A 25,610-nucleotide genomic window follows, 5' to 3' on the forward strand; every position below is an offset into this window, starting at 1 on the left:
TATCCAGAATTTGTTCTCAATCTAAAATATATATTTGACAGATTTATTTAATATACATCATCATTAATTTACTCTCCATATTTTAAAGACATAAAACTTTAATTCTTAATATTATTTGACTACCAACATACATTTTATTGAAGAAGTCTGGGAATGTTAAATCAGTTTTTCTGATCAAGTCATTTTTAGACCCAGTCCTCTCTATTTTTCTCTATCAAAATATCCACTATTAGGATATGATAGAGGATGCCATCAGAAATGCTTACTCTTCAGCACTAAAAAGGCTATTTTCACTAAAGTACAGAAACTGCCTCAAATAAGAAAAATGCTACATTTAATGTGTTATACTCCAACTGTATAAGGTGTCAGAAAAATAACAGACATCTGGCAGTTTTAGAGATGAAACATTTTCCCTCCCCATCTCCCTGCTGTATCTACAGATAGCAACCTGAGGTATATATCTTTATTTCTATCTGAGTAGAATAATAATTTTCCTAAAGAGGTTAATTGGATGATAGAAATTTCAAAGGTATTTGGCTTAAAATGTATAGGACATAAAATTATGATTCAAACATGCCAAAACAGTCCTGGAAACCAGCAAGCAGACTATAAGGAACTGGCTAAGGGGAATCTTTCAGTGTGAAATAATCTAGTCTCAAAGAGCTAACCTAGAGGCTGAGTTCATTTCTCTACTAAATTTGAAGCTATCATTGTCCATATCACTCATTTGGTAGGTAATCATGAACTGTTCCGTGACATTTCTGTAATCAAGCATTTACTATTAACTCACATTGGAACTCTACTTTAATTAAGAAAACATATGTATGTCTAAATCTTAACCTGATTTTAAGTACCTGAGAGTTGACACTAGTCTCTGTATTCCTTTAGCTAGAGTGACAATGTGTATCCCACCCCCCCCCCCCCCGCCCAAACCAAGACACCTTGTAGTGAAAGTGTACAAAAAAAGAAATTAACAGGTGTTAATGAACATACAATAGAGCAGTGGTTCTCAACCTGTGGGTTGTGACCCCTTTGGGGGTCGAACGACCCTTTCACAGGGGTCGCCTAAGACCATCAGAAAACACATATATAATTACATAGTTTTTGTGATTAATCACTATGCTTTAATTATGTTCAATTTGTAACAATGAAATTGGGGGTCACCACAACATGAGGAACTGTATTAAAGGGTCACGGCATTAGGAAGGTTGAGAACCACTGGCTTAGGATTATGTCCTAATGTACGGATTAGGACACATGTAAAGTACAATGTCACAACATGCTGAAAGTGAACAGATGAGTGAGTTTTCCCCTGTCTGGGTTATGTTTTGTACTGCCAGTGTATTTAGGAGGAATTTTGATCATCTTCATAATGTAAAATATATAAGTGTATTTTGAGATAACAATGTTCGGCACATTGTTATTTAATTCAGAAATCTACTTTAAAATAGAAGTTTATTTCATTGACTTTTATTCACTTTACAGCACTGTGCTGTGGCCTCCCTGTCAATCCCTCCCGCTCAAGCTCCCATTTTGCCTTAGGAAACACCTTGGGCGTAGACGTGACTCAGGTTGACACATGGACCTAAGGAGGTTGCCTGCAATAACCTGTGTACTAAGTATTAATACATTTCAAATTCTTTATTCTTAAATAAAGATTAGTATTTTAACAAATTAAAATTCTTTAGTGTTGAGGTTATTTGAAAAAAATTACCAGTATGAGTGTGAAGGAATATAGATATTCTTTAAAATAAGTGGGCGATATTTTGACTATCATTCCCGTAAACCATCACTGATGTTAACTATAAAATACATTAATTCCAGTATTAACTTAAAACAATGTAAAGCTGAAATATATTTCAAATGATAAGACCGTAGTTATATTTTATTACTTTATAAGAGAATAACAGTAAATTACAATAAAACACAAATTATTTTTACTAGGAACAAGACTTAAATCAGCTTTTAAAGGAGAATCAATGAATTCAAATACATGCTAACAGTCTTATAAAATTACTTTCTCTCTGATTTTCCTGAAGAAATTAACAGTCTTAATTAAGAGCACCTCGCTACTCAATGCCAAGTCTGGCACTTCATTTCAGGTGTGTGCCTTACCTTTGCTCCGTGCTTATGCAGAACTTCCATGACATCATTGTGAGCTCTTTCTGCCGCAACATGCAGTGGAGTCATGAAACTATGGAGAAGGGAAAAGGAAGAGGTGATTTACGAACTTTTATTGCATTTTCCCTTTAGGAATTGAACAACAACTGCAATTACACTTACTCTTTATTTTTTTCATTAACATTTGCTCCTTTTCTAAGTAACAATTCTGTCACTTGCTTTCGTTTGGGATGCAGGGAGGCCACAGCACAGTGCTGTAAAGTAAATAAAAGTCAATAAAATGAACTTCTATTTAAAAGTAGATTTCTGAATTAAATAGCAATGTGCTGAACACTGTTATCTTAAAATATACTTATACATTTTACATTATGAAGATGATCAAAATTCCTCCTAAATACACGGGAAGGACAAAACATAACCCTGGCAGCAAGATGAAATTATGCTCTTGGTTAAGCACTAAGAAATACTTTCATCTTTTCCGATAGCCAATAAATAATTATCCAGTCCAAATTTACTGCCTCTCCAAAGCTACAAAAATCTGTAACTAAATTTCTCAATTCTTCATTAGAACGTCAGCCACATAAATCATTACTTCTCCAACTCTTTCACACAGGTCCTCCTAGCACTGCAGAAGAATAAACAAGGCTTTATGCCCAGGGGCAGGCACGAAGGTACGAGACCTCAAAGAGCTTAGAGGGAGACGTATTCTCAGAAATTCTGTGTTTTATCCTATATTTACATAAGTTTTATATTCATCTTTGTTTTATATTAATGTCTGCATTAAAATTTTAAAAAGTAAAAAACTAATTTCTAATGAATAAAATGAACACTCCAAAAAGCAGGTCAAAGTTATTCTGTGACTCTGAGTATCACCTGGAATAATGCTGTATAGCATGAATGTCTCTGAACCCGTTTTAGAGCCATATATTTAGATGTACATAGAATTGGCCCCTTTCAGTTTGGTAACTCTTTTAATGTTTCCACATGTTTTGATGACAGTTTCACTATTTTTGTGTCAGATATATGAGAGAATGTTAACTGAAGTATATTTAGAGGTCTGTGAGAGAGGCATCACAAATGTTTCAATATTAAAGACAATTGGTACAGTCTGGAACAAAAAATGCACACTCTTACCATTTTCTATAATGAATGTAATAATTCTTTGAATGCGATTGCTCAAAAGAATAATGCAAATATCTTTGAAAATACTTTAATCTTCTATAGAAAACAAATAAATACGATTACTCAAAAGGATAATTGAAGTATCTCTGAAAATATTCTAATCTTCTATAGAAAACAAATATATTTATCTAGTAACCACAAGAAAAAGAAGATTCTTTAGAGAAAAATCACATCTTATATTTATGAAAGCACTGGCCACAAAGGTGGATTTGTTACAATATGGTTGGGTAAAGGCAAATGTAAAATTAATTCCCAAATCAAGGTTGAGCAAGTCTATTCTCTCACCCATGAAAGCAATAGCCTCCTGAACCAAATTAAAAACCAGTGCAACCATTAAAATGCAAATCCCTGTCACTTCAGATACCACAGTTACTTTAAGGTTTCTGAAATAAAAATCATATTTTGTGCTTACACTGCAATTATCAACCCACAGAACGGATTAACAATAAAATCTTACCAGTGCAGTTTCATGAGACTGTGGTTGTTTGAAATTAATGATTTCCAAGGCAAGTGTTTTTTTAACTTTGGCTAGGTCTGCTTCTCTGGCTGCTTGCAGTAAAGAATGACCTTTAAATTCATCTGTTAATAAAATAATAGTTGAAATAAAATTTTTAAATTTATAAAAATCATTAGCATAATTGTGAATTAAGACAATTATTAACTTCACACAGTCCTCTACTTTAGCAACATCAGCAGCATGGTGATACATTAATGAAGGTGCAAAAGATGAGGGTGTAGGTTAATGAAAAATTATGAATTATGTATGATCTGAAATAAGGCTTTTTAAACTTATACTCCTAGAGTTCATAAAGATACACATACCAATATACTCACTCCAGGAAAGTTTTCAAATAAGCAATCTAACTGTCCACCAAATGGAAACTAGTTAAATAATTTGTGAACACTTATACACTGAAATACTTTACAGCTCTTAAAAAAAAAAAAAAGACCAACATTTACTGACATAAAAGCATATATTAAATGAAAACTCAAGTAACGAAAGAGGAAGGGCAGTCTGATCGAATTTTTGTATGCTGTACTACCATTATTGCCTCCACCAATAAATGTAAGTAATGATTATTGCTATAAGCAAGTAAGAGATTTTTTAAAAGATATTTCTAAATTAATTACATAAATAAGAGTCTAATACCCTTATTTATTAAAAACATATAATCTTATTTTCTATTTTACAAGTTGGTTTGTATTCTGATATGACAACTTGTTAACAAAAAGCTGAAAATTGTTCTCCAAAGACACAGATGACCAACAGACATATAAAAAGATACCTGAGAGAATTATAAACTGTCATATGTAAGGAGTAGGATCCTGACAACTGCAAAGTAAGGTGATGTACTAAGAACTGATTTCAAGTAAAAAGTATGGTTTTGCTTGGCTTATCCATTAGTCTAGAGAAATTTAAACTGAATTCAAATCATACTGAATTCAAATTATCAGTATTTTAGATTACTTCCACCAAATCATAAAAATGATCTTATGTAAATGTGGGCATGTGATTTCACTTTGGCTATACCACACAAAAGAAGTAAAACAGAATTGTGCAAACTTGATGATATATATTATTACCAACAGCACAGGAATATAAGCTCTAAGAACTCAGAGATATTTTTCTGGTTTTATTCAGATGTATTTCCAGTGCATGGCACATAGTAGGTATTCAATATATGGTTTTTGTTCGACTCATCCTTTACAAAAAGGGAAGGGGGAGCCTCAACTTGTGAATTAGAATTAGGCTTGAATAAACACAAAATATATATAGTATATAAATATAAGATTCCTATGGAATCATGAAGACAAGTTTAAGATCAGAAATGAGGATTATAAACTAGTGTACGTATAATAAATAGGGATATCATTTACAATATTAAAAAGTGATTTAGTGCAACAGAAAAGTTAGAAAGGGGATAGAAATTGCTAAGGTGGTGATGGTGTAGAAATTTGAAATAGGATAATCAAGAAAAGTCTCACTACAAAGGTGGTATTTAAATAAAGACAAGGAAAGGGGAGTAAGCAATGCTGAAAGCAGAAGGAACAGCTAGTGTAAACTCCCCAAGGCAGGGAGGAAGGAAAGGAGAGGGAGGAAGAATGGAAGCATATTATCCAAGTTAGACAAAACACCAGCCCTTATAACTAAACAAAAGTGAGATAGTCTAATCTGCACCAAATAATTTTGACTTCAGGATATAAATACATACAAGTCAATCTCTCCCGGAGCTCAGGAGTTGGCGCCATATCCACAGCACTTTTCCCATGGCAATTGACCAGTGTAGGATCAGCACCATGGCTAAGCAACAGAGAGCAGACTTCTACACGATTCTTGGAAGCAGCCTCATGCAGAGGAGTGAACTGCCAGAGATCCATGGCATTAACACAGGCCCCATGCTGAATTAAGAGAAAAAGTTTTAGGTCAGTAATCATTTTGCTGGATTAAATAAAGCTCAGAAGACATTTATTTCACTGTAAAATTCAGTTACAGCTCTTTGAATGTCAACAATATTTTAATTTCAGCTTTTATAAATAGTTTAAGCAATGATAATATTTTAAAACTGCTTTTCTTAAAAATCTTATTCACTAATAAACACATGAAACCTCATGACGATTTAAAAAGAGCAAATGAAATTCATTATTTTTTTATTTCTTTTACCTTTAGTAGCAGTTCTGTGACTTCATAATGTCCATATGAACATGCATTATGAAGAGGCACAAGTCCACTAAATGAAAAAAGGCAAAGTAAAATACTGAAATTTCAAACAACTTATAGTTATTTATCCACGAAGTGCTAAGCAACAAAAATCTAATAAATCCTAATACAATTATGTTAAAAATATTTTAAAGTATTTAGTAAGATGATTCAAAGCACAGATAATTTAACCTTTTGTATTTCCCTTGTATTCTGTGTATACAATCCTTAAATATAATGATAAAAACACCAATTAGAAAAGCATTTAGGCAAAATGAAGAACATGTGCTGACAATTGCATGCTTTATATAGGAAGTGTTTACATTAAATAAATGTTAATTGATAGAGAATTGAAAATTCCTACTCTTTTGTTTCACTTTCAAAGTAAGTACCAGCACAAGAATTAAATACCCAAACTACTACAACTTGCATTTTACATGATCTTTCTACATGAGTCAAAGACCCCCTTTTTTGTGCTGTACTTCTCTTGATGACTCACCTATTGTACACCCATCTGTTTTCAGACATGCACAAGGAAATAGAGATGTACAAGAGCATCAGGCATTTGTACCCCTATACTATCGGGACACCATTCACATATGACACAAAACCTGGCGCAGGCGAGAGAGAACAGAGTACGGAAAAGAGCAGATTTGGAATGAATGGATTCCCCCTCGGGTAACTGTCTCAAGTACTGAGTTCTTTATTCATTTCTATGTTTCCTGACATGGAAAGGGGCAAACTGAAAGAAACCTCCTCCAGGGCTTCTCTTCTTTATGCTGCCAATCACAAGAGTGTAACATGAATTTATTTACCTGAGTAGTAAGGTCAAGTTATCTTTTAGATCTTAAGGTGGGATAATGAGAAATGTTAGCCCATCACGCAGGACAGCAAACTTGATTCATATGTCCCTGGAGACTAGATAGAAAACTCGTACAAAGTTTTCCAAAATACACTTACGCATAAAGTAAATGACGTGACTGCTTTCTTAGTCCCTCTGCCATAACCCTCCAACCCCCACCACATCAACCTTCATACAGATCTTTTAGGTTTTCCAAGTTCAGATGTCCAAGATTTCATCAGAGAAAAAACAAATTAGAATACTGTATAGTTATGATTTTGGGTTATTCATAAGAGATAATCTTTTCATTCCAGATAAATGATAGCTATATTAATAGATTATCATAATTTTCAATTTGTCTTATCTTTCTGAAATGCAACTTGAGTTAGGAAATAATAATTGCAATTGAAACAAATTTTAAATAATAGAATTTCAATAAAATTAAACTAATTTAGGAAACTATTATGAGACGTAAGAAGTAGTATATGAAAATAAAATCGAAGTTGCAAACATTCTTAAAATGCTACACAAGCTGTAAAGAAATGGTCTATATGACTTTCTTTGCCTAGTGTTCAACAACTTCAGCATATAAGATGTTGAAAACAAGCATAACAATCCATGAGCAAAACCATTAAAGGAAATAAACTGCTACACCTACCCTTTGTCTTTTGCATGAACATCAGCACCGTGCTGAAGCAGCAGCTGAACTATCCGAACTCTGTTGTAGCCTGCGGCAAGATGTAAGGGCGTCGACTAGAAAACAGAAGAAAAACACACCCACTCCTTCAGGTAAATAATTCTTGCTTTAGCATTTAATCTGTATTTGTTTAGATTTAAACACAATGAATGTTAACATACACAAAACATACTGAGTTAAAGTGTCAAAAATTCCTATTTCCTAATTGAATGAGAAACAATTCACTCACTTCAGGAGTAAATTCTAACTTCAGTGCCATGCACCTGTTTTCTCCTACTTTTTTTTATTGTTTAAAGTATTACATACAGTATTACATATGTCTCCTTTTTCCCCCATTGACCTCCCCCCCCTCCCCCGGCCATCTCCACCGCCCAGTACATGCCCTCAGCCCCCTAGTGTCTGTGTCCATTGGCTATGCTTATATGCATGCATACAAAGGCCTTCAGTAATCAAGCCCTACCCTAATCTCTCCATATTATTTCTTTCTTCTTTCTAGCATGAACCACTCTCACTATTCTCAGAAGACATGTCAGGGCTCACATCCCTCATAACCAAAAACATGCTTCTTTGTCCTACTTAAAATCTTGCCCACCTTTCAAGTTCTAACTTTTCAATTACAATTCTATCAAAAAGACTAACTAAAGATGCAGCTCTCAAAATTTCTCTTTAATAGGAAAGGTTGAAAAACCTCCCTAAAGAACTATTTGAAGAAACTTTAGTAGAAATAAAAAGGACAATGGACCATATTCATTCCAAGCAGCTGATAGCAATGGGTCAAAATTAATTTGCTACATTGGATGCAATGAAATATGCCAAGGTAGTATTTACGCCCTCTAGTTCATACACTACACATGCAGTATTCAAAAGGAAAATATCGTTTCTTCCCAACTAATTTCTGCCACTCTGTAATTTGAACCAAATTAAAAGGTTCTCTATTAAAACTTAATAATAATTTTTAAAAATCAAAACTCATCTTTTAAAAAATTAGAAATAACATTATTTTAATTAAAAGGTTCTTTACAACCATAGCGATTTTCCTACTTGCTCATTTACTTAAAGTTTAAATACTGCAACATCTTTTCAAACAGGGTCTAATATACTTTTATGTACTCTCACTTTTCCTGTTTTCTATTTGGGCCTGAGAACTTAATATAATTTTCAATTTATTTTCTTTATGTATTACTCCAAATATCAAGATACAAAAGAATTACGAAATACTGTATTATCTATTACTGTGTTCATAGTACTCCACACATTTTATATATTCTGACAGCCTCTAAATTTAAGAAATATTTCTGAGCAATCTACAGCTAATAATGAGGAAACCATCCAGATTTTAAGAATCCTGAATAGGAAGTCAGGAAACCCAATTATAGCCTTGGATCTTATGAAACTGTGAAAGTCATATTACCTATGTATCTCAGCTTCTTCATGTGTAAAACAGAAATAAAATAAAAAATTTTGTATATAGTTGATTCAATAATAGCTTTTATTTCTTATTTTTGAAAATGAAGTAACTAAATGAATACATATACATATACTGTTTATTTAGAAGGACAAAACATTAAAAATATCTAGTTTCTGGATTTTTAAAAATCATTTTGAGATTAAAAATTATTTATAATGCTTTAAAAATGGTAATATATTTAGTTTTTAAATGGCTAAAATTCAAATAACAAATAAATTAGAAGGCTCTGTAACTAACAAGGTAGAAGGTAATAGGAGGCCTGAAATAAAGCAACTGTGAATAAATGGAGTTAGGGGCAAGTGCCAAAAATTATTAGGCAGCAGAATTAATAGGATCTGATAATTGACTGATATAGATAGCAAGGGGTACAAAAATTCCAGTTTGGAAATGTCAGTGACAGATGAAAGAAAGGAAGGAAACAGGGGAGTGAGGAAGAGAGAGGAGAGGAGATCGAAGGGGAGGAGAGGAGAGGAGCTGAGAGGGAAAGAATCTGAGGTCTCGGTTTATTGAATTTGAAGTGCCTGATACCCTAGTGGTAATGGGTCTAGAATTCAGGAGAGATGAAAGTTGGGCACAAATTTGGTCATCACAGGTACTCATAGAATGTCAGCATCTGCCATGTATCTGGCTGGCACCATGTTAAGTGCTAGGGATAGCATGGACATAAGAAAGGTTCCATACTGTGCCCTTAGGAGTTTTCTTATTCCTTAAAAACAGAAACTCCCTGCTGAAACCCGTTTGGCTCAGTGGATAGAGCGTCGGCCTGCGGACTGAAGGGTCCCGGGTTCGATTCCTGTCAAGGGCATGTACCTGGGTTGCGGGCACGTCCCCAGTAGGAGATGTGCAGGAGGCAGCCTATTGATGATTCTCTCTCATCGATGTTTCTAACTCTCTATCTCTCTCCCTTCTTCTCTGTAAAAAATCAATAAAATATATTTTAAAAAAAACAAAAACAAAACAAAACAGAAACTCCCTAAATGAAATATATATAAAACAATTTTTGATGTAGGAGGACAAAGAATGAGGGGGGGAAAAGTCTAGTTTCTGAGGGGTCAACTAGAGAAAGCAGACAAATACAATTAAATGTGATGACTACAAAGGGAAGTTCAGGATGGCATGAGAGGCTAGAGGACATACACCAAACCACTCCAGAGGTGAGTAGAAAGGAGTGGGGTCAGGGAAGATTCTCAGAATTGCTTCCAAAAGGAGACGAGCATAAACACAAGTCACTGAGGCAAAAGGATGGGGAACTTTATTCCAGGCAGTGTGGAGAGCACATATTACTACCCAGTGGACATGATACAATTGAGGAACTCAAAAAATTTCAGTGGTTAAGTATAGTATGAGATTGGGGGGATTATAAGAACAATGGGAAACCCCTGAAAGACTTTAAATAGAAAATTACTTAAGACTAAAGTTTTGGAAAGATCAGTCTAGTTACTCTATAGATAATGCACTGGAGGGGGAGGGCAAACCAAGTGACAAGCAGACATGAAGAGAAGAGTGCAGGACTAATATAGGAGAGAGTTAATGACAGTGTCAGTCAGCAAAATTGGTAGCAGCATCCAAGCAGAAGTAGCTGAGCTATGAGAGTGGATGAATTCCCAGGGAGAGTGGGTATAGAACAAGACAGATGAGATTTTCCAAGCAGTCATTCTAATGTGAATGCTAATTATGCAAACTAAATAGTATCACTAGAAAGCACATAAAAATCTGTAAAACGCATGCAATAAATTTGAGGAAATGGTAGAAAGCAAAAAACCCAAAAAACCAAACAGTACAAATTGAGAACAAAGGATGATTTAAACAAGCTAATACTACTAAGAGCCCAGAAGTATTTCCTCCAGAAAAAAATTTACAACTAAACATTATACACCAAATGCTATCTTCTGATACAAAACAATTAACTTCATGTGGCCTAGACTACATTTTGTGAATTGTTACCACATAGTGCCAGCTTTACATCCCAATTGTCAAGTGGCAAAGCGATGATAAAAGTAATTTTCTAAATGCTAGGATAATTAAGAGTATAATTTCAGTTTTTAAAAAAATAAAGCAGACCCGTTTGTAAAATACACGTTATTTAATATTTTTTTGGTGTCTGTAAACTAGTAAACATAAGAATCCAACATTTAAGACATTATACACTGCCAGTTTATACTCCTCAGATTTATTCTTAAGAGGTTTTTTTAAAAAATGTTTTAAAAGTCAAACATGTACAGTGATAAAGTATGGAACAACTGTAAATACAAAAAGTCTTTCTAAAAATTTACCTAAATATTATTTTGCTGTAAGAAAAATACTATTACTAATATTTTCATATTATATAACATTTATAAAAAAAGGATCCTTACTTAAAGAAACCCCCAAATTCAAAGTTTTCTTCTTAAAATCAGGCCTTTAAAAAAAAAGTCATTTATATCTTTGCTTTTTCTGATACAGATCTTCAGGGCAGTAGAAAGCATTTAAGGTAGCTTTAAGTTATCCTACATGCATAGCTACAATAGTGACAACTGACAACTGTTATAAAACTGTGGGTGTAACTTTAACATAGGTCCAGGTAGCACAATATAAGGAAATGAGTAAAGGCTTTAAAGTCTTGGTTTTGCATTCTTGCTTTGGTATTTGATTTTTTAAAAACAAAAATATGTGCTTGTTTAGTAATTAAAAAGAAAGATAAAAGTGCTTTAAAAAAGTAAAATACCTTCTAAAAAAGTTAAAGGCCTTCCAGTAACAAAATATTTTCCCACTTAAATTTAATTTTACATATGATTTCTTAACAAACTCAAGCAACAATGGAAGACAAAATATTCCTGAGGATTAAAAAGAAAAATAAAAGAAAAATCTTACAGATCAGTTATTAGCTTTGGAAAACCTATATACTATCATGTGTCTAGAATACCAAAATTTAATTTTTGGATCTTTTGTTTCCAGTGAACAAAGAAATCATGATAACTATTTTTCAAGATTTAAATGTGTTATCACATATTCAATCCCACGGGAATTTTAGCATTTACATTTTAACACAAAGCACATATTGCTATCTCACAAATGACAGCTGGGTACAGGGGAAAGAGTTCCCTGGTCTAATGGTGCTGAGAAAGCTTCTGAGGTTAACAATTACCATATAAAAAGAATATCTCAACCTCTGTAGCACTTTTAATCTAGGAAGCATAAAATATTATAAAATTTAATTCTGAATTTCTTGAGATTATTATTATTATTATCCTATTTTTATAAAGTACAAAGTTTGGGACATTCCTTAAACAAGATTTTAAAATGAGATTCCAAAATATCAATACTCCAGAATGATTTATCCTTTCCTTTTATTCAGTCTTTGGACAATACTTTTGCAATAAAAACACAAAAAAAGATTATCAAAGACTGGTCCTTAAACTGCCATAATCTTTCCCTAACACTTGTCACAAAATAATATAGTTATTTATTTATGTATGTCTCCTATAATCCACTCTGAGCTCACTGAGAATGGAGAACGTATCTCAATTTTGTTTTAAGGCAGCGGTTCTCAACCTGTGGGTTGCGACCGCTTTCGTGGTCGAACGACCCTTTCACAGGGCTCGCCTAAGACCATCCTGCATATATGTACATTACGATTCATAACAATAGCAACATTGCAGTTATGAAGTAGCAACGAAAATAATTTTATGGTTGGGTCACAACATGAGGAACTGTATTTAAAGGTCCAGAAGGTTGAGAATCACTGTTTTAAGGGCTAACATAGTATTTCATATATAGTAGATGTAAAAAAAAAAAAAAAAGAAAGTTATTGCCAGCTTTTGATTTACATTACCAAGAAATTTCTGAACAGAAGACACGAATACTTCAGCTTGGTGAATCTGACTTTAAATCTGTGTGAAAGGTTTACAACTATATTTCTATGCAGGCCTGTGTGATGTTTGCTGCATTCCCTAGGAAGGACAAACCACAACCGTGAAGCCATCATGATGTAAGTCATCGGAGAGCTGTCTAACCTCATGGTGTATTGTGTAGTTTGGTTTTCTTTAAGATGGAGATTCAGTTTGAAATAAATCATACCCTCTGGGATTTTTCAGACTAGGGTGACCAACTAATGCTGGTTTGCTGAGGACTTTCCTGGTCCCAGGAAACCCATGCAAACTGAAATGGTTGGTTACCCGACCTAAGCCAGACTTAATGCTAGATGAGTTTCTTGGTTTCTAGAGCGCTCTCAAGTCAGAAAATTGTGTGTGCCTGTGTGGGGGTACACATGTGCAAGGGTACACATGCATTTGGAATAAGGCAAGACTTATTATTACTTTACCAAATTGGGAGAAGAAACCTATTAGGAATCGGCTCAAGAGATAACAAAAGGTACTACTCTTTCTATCTAACAATTCATTTCTTAAATAAGACTCAAGTGTAGTTTTTTTCAGTTCCATACAAGCTCAATAATATAACATGCTATTCAAATTTTTCCTCCAGACTCCTGCTCTACAGTTAAAATTACCAAATCCTAAATAATAAAGAGCTAATATGCTAATTAGACTCAAGGGTGGAACAACCTTCCAGAACGACCAGTGGGCAAGGGGCAGGGCAGGGAGGCGGGAGGACTGCGAGGACCGAGCCCCTTGCACAATTTTCATGCATCGGGCCGCTAGTGGTTTCATAAGATAAAACTTCATGATCTTTTCAGCACTTGAACACTCATGTACTCATCAACCAGATTCAACATACATTGATTATTAAGACTTCGTTACACTGGGCTTCTGCTATCACTTTTATCTTTTCTTTTCACCACTGAAGTATTCCAAAGCAAATTCAAGACACAGTAACCTACATACTTTTGTAGGTGCCTCTAAAAATTATAGGCATTTTCTTTCAAAACCCCTAATATTTTTATTACATCTAAGAGAAGAGTGTAATCCTTGGTTATCATCTAATGCCCATGTCAATATTCAAATTTCCTGATTACCTCAAAAACTTTTAAAGTTGGTTTGCTGGTCAAGATCAATACATTTGGATATTGTGCCTTCAACAGTCTTCATCCTTTTTGTTTGTTTTTTTTCATAATACTGCCTTGTTGAAGAAACTGTTAGTTCCCTTTTCTTGTGATTATTTAACTTGTGCCTATATCTTCTTGTATTTTATGTAATAAGGAAGTTAATTTTCCTCCTTCAAATGAAACTTGAATATTTCATAGGATAGTACTTATGGTGGATAGCAATTATTATTTTTTAAAATACATTTTTGTTGATATGGGGGGGGGGGGGGGGAGAAAAGAGAGATGTGAGAGACAAGCCCTGACCAGGAATCGAACTGGCAATCCTTTCGTGGAGGCGACGATGCTCAACCAACTGAGCCACACCAGCCAGGTAAGAGCCGTAATTATTTGCCCATTACCTATCAATGGACATGTAGGTTGTCCCATCTCTGTTCTGGCTAACTTAACAAAACATCTCTTTCAAATTTATTTGGTTGAGATACGTCAATGTTTCCCTTCTACACATAAAATAATATATTTTCCATTAATACAAAATTCACAAGAAAATATAAGCACATTATCAGAGCTTATTAAATTTCTTTTAGATACAGAGACATGATCAATTTAAGAATTTCTTTGAGACAGTGATACTTAAATCAGAATCAAAATAAAAAATTAAAAGCTAAGGAATCAATATGGGCATGAGTCCATGGAAATAAATTTATCTCATGACTGCTGCCTATATTTTGAAGGGATATTTTCAGTAGTACCATAATGAAGATTAGACAATATCCTTGAAGTTTCTCAACTCTTGGGCTATTATAAAAATAATTTAAAAGAGAAACTACATCTGGAAAATAAAAATTAATGAGCCAAAGAAGAAATAAATTTTTAAAAAGATATTTTATTCACAACTTTCTTACAAATAATGTCTTAACTTGTTTTTTTTCTACAGATAATACATTATTAGATCCTCTTATAATAAAGTTTTATTTCCTATTATGAATCTTTTCCTCTAGTCCTTGGTCTCTTGGTCAACTGTTTACTAAAGCACAGTGCCTAGAGCTAACCACACCTAACCATAGATATGGTCTCATGTCAGTGGACTCTATCAGTACTATTCATGAATAGACACGATACTATTCATATACTTAAGAGTGTTTAATGTTTTTAAGTCACAATCTTTGTAATGGGGAGAGTTGGGTGACAACAGTATTTGGCTTCCTCACATAGTTATTTTCAGGCTAAAATGAAGTAGAAGACACAAAAACATTTTGAAAATACAAAGTATTTTTTTTGAAAACAATAGCAAAATATTGTGGGTACTTCCTATGTAACAAGTACTATTCAGAGTGTATTATATGTATTAACTTGTTTACTTTATACAACTGCTACCAGAGCTAGAAACTATTAGTATCTCCACATAACAAATGAGGAAACTGAGGCATACGGGGATTAATACAGTAAGTTAGCAGATTCAGAGATCAAACCCAGACAGTCTGACCTCAGCACTCTCCATCACCCTCTTCCTTTTCCTTTGGCTGGGCATTCTGGATAGGATGTTTAGAAATGCCCTAGTATGGCTAAGTGGCAGGAAGAGTTATTTTTGGTGGCAGGATTGCCTTAGTAGTTCTGACCACCTTAGTTAGCTTGCTGATGCACAGGGTACCACATGTCAAATGCTGTCAATAATGAGTGTGTTCATACCACTGGATGAGCACCCTAGACATGTATAACTTCTTAACAACAATAGAAATTGTTTAAAACATAAAACAGTAAATATTGGAGGACAAGGAAGAATAGAAAAATACTGAAATTGGAGAAGATAATTTATCTGCCTCTTTCCCAGTGCAGGATTTTTCTACCTATCTCTAACACATAGTCATGTGGTCTCTTTTTTGAACTCAAAATGTCCAGCTGTCTCAACTGTTTTACATAGACTAACTTCCTACCTACCATACCTCCTTTAAGTGTGAAACCCTAAATTCAACACTAAATCCACATATGGTTTGGTACAAACAAGTGCGCGCTCATTTTAAAAAAAAAAAAAGTGTTCAAATAGAGCCAGATAATACAGTTAACTGTCTGTCAGAGTTATCACAGTGAAGGTTCCAATACAGTCCTCTTCCAAAAGAGTTTTTCTGAATTCTCCATAGACTGTGTGACCAGAGGTACACTAATGCTTGACATTTTACAGCCTCAGAAAGAATGTTCTTTCAAAGTAACATATATGGTCATCTTTAGAAAGGGATCTAAAGCATTTGTAAATTTGTTGAATTTATGAAATATAAAGCAATATTTCTATACTTCAACTGCCTTCTATAGTAAAAATTTATTTTTAAAGTGATAATGTAAAGGACTTAATCTTTTCTTAAATATATTTTTATTGATTTGTAGAAAGAGGAAAACAAAGGAAGAGAAACATCGATGTGAGAGCAAAACATTGATTGGCTGTCTCCTGCACGCTCTACTGAGGATCCAGCCTGCAACACGTGTGTCCTGACTAGGAATCGAATTGGCAACCTTTCCATGCACAGGATGACACCCAACAAACTGAACCACATCGGTCAGGGCAAAGACTATCTTTATATCAAGTGCATGTACTGGGAAGAGAAAAAGAGGAAGAAAATGAACAAACAAAAAAGAACGGGAAATCCACAGGGTAATCTCTGTGAGAATAACACTCTGAATACCAACTTAATTCAATTTTAACTTAATATTATCATTGTGGAAACTCCAAGGGGATTCTTCAACAGCCAGAAATTTGTTTCTCTTTTCCAGCCTCATAATCAGCAGAAAAATTGAAATGTATGCATGAAAATGAGTTTCTAGCATGTTCTCTTAGGGTTTTATATGAAAAAAAATGCTTAGCACTCTCAGAGGGTGCAACATTAATTTTGCATTGTTTAATGAGAAACAGCTGGCATACTTTATGGAAACCAGGTTTCTTGGTCTGATGTAACATGATGTTTTATACTTTAAGAAGAAAAGTGTTCACACTACCTAAACCTCACAGGAATTCCTTTTCATAATTAATATTTATAATCTTAGGTTTCAAATCTAAACATCCAAGATTCTAACTAATGTTCAACAAATAACTTGTTCTTGAAACAGGAAACACGTTACACTGACAGGCACTTAAAGATTATTTATGAAAGAATCATAAAGAATCATTCCACCTTGGATCATTAGATAGCTCTTTTAACTGTGTAAAGAGGGAGAATGGTAAATTCCTTTAGTTGATTTCAATGTGGCTAAGACCTCTAGGACTTTTGAGATATGTTGTCACATCATGTTCCTTCAATGACGAAGCCCTTGTTGTTTCTGGGTTTGCATATGTGAATTCAGGAGCCAAAGGTAGAAAGGAACAGAGATCTCTAGCTCTGCTCCCTGTCCACAGGTCCCTCCCCCAATCTTACAGGTTTCGAACCCTCTCTGAAACTAAAAGATTAGTTTAATAGACATTATCGTATTCAGAGTAGGATATATCATGTTACTATTAAAAAATTAAATATCTTAACAAAAGGAAAACCAATATATGAAATATAGTATAGTTAGAATTAATCTATTTCCAAACTTACTAATTTGGCTACCCAAATATGCATTTCAAAAGATTATGCAAGGTACGTATAGTGTTTTTAAAGTTTTATTATTGATGCCATTATTAGTGGAGAAAGATGTTTTCTTAGTCACTGAAAACAATCTTTTTTTTTTTAAACAGTAGAATATTATGAAAATTCTTGATGCTTTTAGAAACTTCCTCTTATAATTCTAATTTAATTGAACAAATGAGTGAATGGATAAATATGCATATGATGTGGAGAGGGGAAGAAGTAGGCTTCCTGGGTGATTATACTTCGTTAAAAAGAAAAAAAAAAAGGTAGTGATACAAAAATAAGCAAGTGTTACAATGTTTGTCACCCAGTCCCCTGAACTCGTAAGTTGAGCCCTAACCCTCAGTGTGATGCTACTTGGAGAGGGCCTTTAGGCGGCCTCCCTTATAGTAAGGGGAGTGGTGTCCTTATAAAGAAGAGACACCCCAGAGCTTGCTTTCTCTCCATAAGCCAGGACAAGAGCCCCTCATCAGAAATTGACCATGCTGGCACCTTACCCTTGGACTTCCCAGAGAAATAAGTTTCTGTTAAGCCACCCAGTCTACTGTATCCCAGCCTGAGCACCATACAACTGGTAAACAATGAATTAAGAAGTCAATAGTTTATGTTGGTTTTGTATTACTGCCAAACCACTGTTCTTAATGCTAATTCAAAGCTACAGATAGCTTCAAAGTCTTAAATCCCAAATCTTCACTTTTTCTGCTTCTCATCAGGCCAGAAGAGTTTCTGAGATCAGACTTTTCTTTGTACCTAAGTAAGCCTTTTTACTCAGTAAGGTTCACCCTTTACTAAAAACATTTAAGAGTTTTTTTCAAAATACTGTCAACTGATGTTAACTGAACAGTTTAAGCTAAAGAAACCATAATCAAATAATAATCATTATAGGAGTATTTTTAAATCTCTTTATCATTTAATAATTGATAAATAAAAATATATCACCAGGGCCTGGTTGGTGTGGTTCAGCGGTTGAGCACTGATCTATGAACTAGGAGGTCACGGTTCGATTCCCAGTCCAGGCACATGCCTTGGTTGCGGTCTCGATGCCTAGTGTGGGGCGTGCAGGAGGCAGCTGATCAATGATTCTCTCATCACTGATGTTTCTTTCTCTCTCTCTCTCTTTCTCTCTCTCTCTCTCTCTCTCTCTCTCTCTCTCTCTCTCTCTCTCTCTCTCTTAGAGGCCTGGTGCCCAAAAATTTGTGCACTCGGGGGGGGGGGGGGTGTCTCTCAGCCCGGCCTGTGCCCTCTCGCAGTCTGGGACCCCTTAGGGGATGACCACCTGCTGGCTTAGGCCCGCTCCCCAGGGGATTGGGCCTAAGATGGCAATCAGACATCCCTCTGGCAGCCCGGCAGTCCTCGGGGGATGTCCACTTGCCAGCGAGGAGCGGGCATAAACTGCAGTCAGACATCCTCAGTGCTGCTGAGGAGGCAGGAGAGGCTCCCACCACCAACGCTGTACTGGCAGCCACCAGCCTGGCTTGTGGCTGAGCAGAGCTCCTCCCATGTGAGAGCGCCCTGACCACCAGAGGGCAGCTTCTGCATTGAGCATATGCCCCCTGGTGGTCAGTGTGTGTCATAGTGACCAGTCATTCCCAGTCCTTCTGTTGTTAGGGTCAGTTTGCATATTACCCTTTTACTATATAGGATAGAGGCCTGGCACGGGTGGGGGCCGGCTGGTTTGCCCTGAAGGGTGTCCCGGATCAGGGAGGGGGGTCCCGCTTGGGTGCCTGGCCAGCCTGGATGAGAGGATGATGGCTGTTTGCAGCTGGTCACACCCCCTTCAGGGTGGGGGTCCCTGGCCAGTCTGGGTGAGGGGCTGAGGGCCATTTTCAGGCTGGTGGGTGACTGAAGTTCCCAACCTCTCCTTTTTTTTCCTTTTTTTAATTCTGGGATTTATTTACTTTCTATGGCTGTCACTGGAGCTGAGAGCCGGCTTTAGCTCTGAGCCTCGGTTCCAGCTCTGAGACCTCAGCTGCTGAAAGCAGGTATCTGGGTTTGTTTGGCTTCTATAATTGAAACACTGTTGCAGCTCCAGCTCCGAGGCCGGCTGGCTGAAAGCAGGTTTCTGGGGTTTGTTTAGCTTCTATAATTGCAACATTATTTCTTAGAGTGTAGCTCAGAGGCCGGCAGTGGTAGGCGGGGAACCTTGGCTTCCTCCATCACTGGAGCAAGCAAGCCTCCTGTTCGCTTCAGCTTCCTGGCTGCCGGCCGCCATCTTGGTTGGCAGTTAATTTGCATATCGCCCTGAATAGCCCATGGGAAGCGTGTTGGAGGTACGGTTAATTACCATGTTTTTCTATTATTAGATAGGAGATATATATATATAAAATCACCCAGCACCCATTCCCACTCACCTGAAGCACTAGGACAGCAGCAATGCCACTGAGGCCACTTAGTGTGTTTCTTCCTGATCCTCCTATTCCCTTGCCACTCGACCACATGAATATTTTTCAAGCTACTGCTGCAGTTATAATCTACCCTACCCTATTAAGATTTCACTTGTAGAGACAAAAAAAGTACCTTGAACAGTAGATTGTTACAATTTTAAAAAGAGATTCAAAAGTGTCAGTTTTGTAATTTGGCCTCTAAGTCAAATTTAACAACGAATCACACACACAGCAAAATGACGTAGTTATTTTCTATACCTCAACTATAAACTCAGAATGCAAGAAACTTGTACTCTTTGGTTATGAGTATAGGAGAAACCACAGTTAGGAGGAGGGTGGCTAAGCAGAACTAAAATGAACTCCTAAGTTTTCCCACCTACTTTTTAACACTATGGTCTCTTTCTACTAGAAATTCTTTTCTCAAAGAGAGCACAGTTGGCATAGGTACTAATTACCCTCACTAGCAGAAATGTCATGCTTGACAAAATAGAGACTGTTTTCGTAGAAGTGATTCCCTAATGAAAAATAAAAAAAAGACATTTTCAAGGCCTTATTGTTATAAAATGAATATACATAAGCATAAAGATTTTATACAATACATCCCAACATAAGTAGGCAAGAAAACTTGCTCCAAGGGATTTCTGCAATATAGTAAGACATGCACCACTCAGCAAGATTCCTTAAAGATGTGAAGTGATTAGATATATAATTAAACCTAAAGCACTTGAAGAGTTCCCTAATGCAGAGTTACTGCATTTTGACCTTCTTGTAATCCCAAGTAACATCTGAAGTATGGTCTATGAAAGTTGAAAATTAGAATATGGTATGACCTTTTAGCTACCAAGATTTGGCAAGAACAGAGGACGATGCTATAGGCCACTAAAGGCCATAGGGAGCCAGGCATGTGCCCACACTTTCTTAAAGGAGAAAAAGGTTCCATATAAACTTTATTAGAGATACCAGGAGACTTTTACTAGTGTGACTCTATGGGCTCTTAAATATTCCAATTGTATATTATGGTAATTACTACTTACTGATAAAAAAAAAACAACCTATATAATAAAAGCCTAATATGCTAAGTGTCCAGTCATCCATTCAACCAATCAAAGCGTAATATGCTAATGATATGCTAAGGCCACTCAACCACTTGCTATGACATGCACTGACCACCAGGGGGCAGATAGTCGATCAATCAACCAGTCGCTATATGATGTGCACTGATCACGTTAGGGGGCAGATGCTCTGACCGGTAGGTTAGCTTGCTGCTGGGCCAGCTGATTGGGACTGAGCGAGATGGGCCGGACATGCCATGGAGCACTCCCACGGTCCCTCCCCGGCTGGCCAATCTCCCATGTCCCTCCCCAGCCCCGATCGTGCACTGGTGGGGTCCCTCGGCCTGGCCTGCGCCCTTTTGTAATCTGGGACCCTTCAGGGGATGTTTGAGAGCTGATTTCGGCCTGATCCCGCAGGCTAGGCCCAGGGACCCCACTGGTGCACAAATTTGTGCACCGGGCCTCTAATCCTATCTAATAAAGTGGGAATATGCTAATTGACTCTCACACCGTCACAAAGATGGCGGCACCCACAGCCAATAAGGAGGGAATATGCTAATTGCTGCGCCCTCAAAGATGGTGGTGCCCAGTCCCCTCAGCCCTGCCAGGGTGGCAGCTGCCCAGGACCATCCAGAGGCACAGGCAAGCCTCGGATGGCGGCTGCCTAGCCGCCCAGGGCCGCCTGAGGCTCAGGTAACCAAGGCCAGCCGAGGCTTGCGCTGCCAGCAGTGGCAGCAGCAGAGGTGTGATGGGGCGTTGCCTTCCCCTGATCACTGGGTCGCCTCCCACCCCTGAGGGATCCCGGATTATGAGAGGGAGCAGGCTAGGCTGAGGAAAGCCCCCTCCAGTGCATGAATTTTCATGCACTGGGCCTCTAGTAAATTATAAAATGCATTATAATCTTAAAATGTTAAGAGTTGAAAGGTATCTTAGAGCTAATGTGGCCCAAACTGTTATTTTTTAGACTAAAAAAAATTCAGAACTCAGAGATAAAATAAAATTTGCCATGATCACATAGCTAATAACAATATTAACTCAAAATGGTCTTTAACTTTCAAGCTCCTGCTTTTTCCCATAACACCACAATCCCAAAAGATGCAATTGGACATATCTAAAATAATGTTTGGGGCCTTATTTTGAAACTAGATCCCCGGTGCATGAAATTCATGCACTGAGGGAGGGGGGGGGGTCCCTCAGCTGGCCTGCACCCTCTCCATTCAGGGACCTCTTGGGGGATGTCCGACTGCCAGTTTAAGCCTGATCCCACTAAACCGGCAGTCGGATATCCCTCTCGCAATCTAGGACTGCTGGCTCCTAACCGCTTGCCTGTATGCCTGTCTGATCGCCCCTAACCTCTCTGCCTGCCTGCCTGATCGCCCCTAACTGCCTCTGCCTGCCGGGCTGATTGCCCCTAACCACCTCTAACTGCCGGCCTGATCTCCCCTAACTTGCTCCCCTGCTGGCCTGATAGCCCCTAACCGCTCCACTGCCTGCCTGATCACCCCAAACCATCTCTGCCTCAGCCTCTGCCACCATGGTTTTGTCTGGAAGGACGTCTGGAATGAAGTCCAGAAGACGTCCAGTCTATCTGATCTAATTAGCATATTACCCTTTTATTAGTATAGATCTTCACTATTTTCCCAAGGAGCTATGAAAGAACCACTTTCAGTAACCCACCTGAGAAATGATGCAACAGATAATAAGCATTGATTGAATTACATTTTCTCAGACTAGAGGTAATTTAGTTATCTATTATTAGATAACAAACCACCTTCCAAATTACCTGGGCAGTATTACCCTAGGGTGCTAGGATGGCTTATGTCACCTGGAGGCTGGACTAGGTGTTCAAGCAGAGGCCAGGATGTCTGGGACCCCTGGCTGGTTAGGTTCACTGAGAAGCCTAACTGAGCTCAGGTGGGTCTCTGGTTAGAGGCCTTAGTTCTCCATATGGACTTCTCCACATAGCTGCTTGGGCTGCCTCATGGCATGGCAGCTGGGTTCCAAGATAGAGCATTCCAAAAGCAAGAAACTGGCAGCCGCCACACCAATTCAGGGGCTAGTCCTGGAAATGGCATAGGAACACTTCTGCTTTATTTTATTTGTCAAAGCAGCCCTGAGCTTAGTCAGAGTCTGTGTAGGAGAGGACTAGATAAGGGCATAAATAATGAGAGGTGCAATTCATTGAGGGGTCTTCAAAATAACAATCTATCATAGAAAGACTGTTAAAATGCTGGTCAAACATGACATTCAAGGAAGATTTACACTGAAGGAGAGAGCTGTTAACCAATAATACTGTATTACAATATGACAAATGTATATAAACCTAAGTTTAAATATAAATACAAAAAGTTACCTAATCCCATATGTTCTTTGTGCTTCATGGATGTGCTTTGGAATTTAAATGGATACCGAAGCATTATTTTCAGCCAGATATTAATTTTAGTAAGTATGTTCTTATTAAAAAATATATAGCTCAAGAACATATTTCTGAATTTATAAGCTGCTAATTTAAACAAATTTATTAATTCAATGAGATGTTGGGTGGTAAGGGGACAATGGCCAAGCTCCAAAATAATTAATTCAATTATATGCTTTGTAAATTACCTGCTAACCTCATTTTATCCAAATGCTACCTGGGACTGAGCTTAGATAATAAAGACAGTTTAAGTGGGGAACACTAGAGTACTCAAAAGTATGTAGGTGTCCATTATAAATATGTTCAAAAGCTTCAAAAATGTATCAAGGGAGTAGGAAACTAATTTACTGAGGTTCTACCATGTGCTACAAATTGTATACAATAATCACATTATTTTACTTAATCCTCTCAAATGCTTTGTGGAATGGGATGATTATTCCCATATGAATGAATATACTGAAAACTGTACAGGCACAGTCACATACTTAGAAAATAAAAGAGCAGAGAATAGAACCCAATCTGTCTGACCTCAGAGCCTATTTGCTCTTTTAATTACATCACACAATTTTTTATGATGCCTTCAAGGGATGGTACTAAATTTTACTTTATTTCTAATTGATCTATATTTTAAAAAGTGTTTAAACACTTTACTTTTTTCTGTTTCCACAGTCTTATAAATTATTAACTATTTTATGGAAGCAAAGATTTACACAGTAGAAATATGACATTTAAAAAAAACTCTTCAGTTAATCTTTCTGAATTTAAATCATGTTCTTCCAATTGCCTGTTAATCTAAATTTGTGGTTTCTTACAGAAGAGCATACATGTCTAAATACTAATGCTTTGAAAATAAAAGGGCCAGAAAACAAACCCCACCTTAAATCTACACTTTATAATTGTATTACAGGCAAAAGGAATCATACATTTTTTAGTGTGTTAGCTTCAACGTATTGGATAATGTCTTAATCATTCTATCAATTTTTAAACTCCCTGTAAACCAATACCACTAAACACATTTTTATCTCCCATGACACTTTATTGAGTAACCTACATATGTAAGTACTGAATGTTGGTTAAATGAGTGAAAAGAGCAGAAAAAAATCTGAAATACCAGAAATTACATTTAATACTTTATAAAAATAAAGTTCCAACCAAATGTCAGTTACATTCAATATTTATTGACATACAATCATAGCAACAGGAGGCATTGCAAAGATACATAGTACTCCTATTTAGGAGTATGTACAGTAATGCCCAACTCCAACCTCCTCACTGTTATAATTCTGATAAATTTAGAATATTTATTCTGAAAGAGGATAAAGGCAGCCAGGAAAGGAAAATAACAAGAGAGGGACCTAAATGAATTCTGAAGAAGGTTCAATGTTAAGATAATTTGAGATGTATTCAAATATTAACAAGAGACCACCACATCCTTAAATTTACATATCAATCAAGGCCAGAACATCTGTATAACTGCTAATAAAACATCTGATAGAGCAGAGCCAGTGTGGCTTGGTGATTGACCATCAACCTATGCACCGGGAGGTAACGGTTTGAGTCCTGGTCAGGGCACATGCCTGGGTTTCCGGTATGCAGGAGGCATGAAGGAGGCAGCTGGTCAATGATTCTCTCTTATTATCGATGTTTCTCCCCCTCTCCCTTCCTTTCTGAAATCAATAAAAATATATTCAAAAACAAATAAACAAAAAACATCTGAGAGAAAATACTGTAAAGGAAGATTAAATGAAAACAAATTTAAGTTTGAAAATACAATCTGTCTTAAGGATCTGGTTGTATTTCACTGCAATTTAAAACAATTGTGGAATGTTGTACCTAATCATTCTGGACAAAAGACACAAAAAGAATAAATTTTATCTGTGCCCCCATGTGTCTAAAGTGACCATCATTAAAACATGTATATAATTCTATAAAAGTATCATTGCAGAACAAAGTTTTAAAAAAAAAAAAAAAATCTGCCTTTGCTCTTTAGGGAAAAATAAACAACTGCAAATTTCTAAAGTAGTCAAGTTCCACTTGATTTACATGTAAAAGAAAAGATAATATAAAAATATAAATTACTTAAAATCTTAATGATACTTTACTATTTTCAGAATTCTATAGGTTAGAAAAACAAATGTGTATGGGAAATAAAAATATTAACATTCACATATTAACTA

The 25,610-nt window shown here is 36.3% G+C and overlaps 1 protein-coding gene across 1 annotated transcript in view; it reads right to left on the bottom strand.

The window, feature by feature from the left end:
* Nucleotides 1–25,610, bottom strand: part of TNKS (tankyrase) — a 150,221-nt gene that overhangs the window by 45,461 nt on the left and 79,150 nt on the right. Inside the window, exons 6-11 of the mRNA XM_059685511.1 lie at nt 7,501–7,595; nt 5,966–6,032; nt 5,517–5,703; nt 3,761–3,882; nt 2,284–2,375; nt 2,116–2,194 (exon numbers count right to left, since the gene is read on the bottom strand). Of these exons, the coding sequence (XP_059541494.1) occupies nt 2,116–2,194; nt 2,284–2,375; nt 3,761–3,882; nt 5,517–5,703; nt 5,966–6,032; nt 7,501–7,595 (642 nt within the window). The remainder of the gene's footprint in view (nt 1–2,115; nt 2,195–2,283; nt 2,376–3,760; nt 3,883–5,516; nt 5,704–5,965; nt 6,033–7,500; nt 7,596–25,610) is intronic.

This window comes from Myotis daubentonii, chromosome 2 (assembly GCF_963259705.1).
Source record: "Myotis daubentonii chromosome 2, mMyoDau2.1, whole genome shotgun sequence".
Classification (NCBI taxonomy): domain Eukaryota; kingdom Metazoa; phylum Chordata; class Mammalia; order Chiroptera; family Vespertilionidae; genus Myotis; species Myotis daubentonii.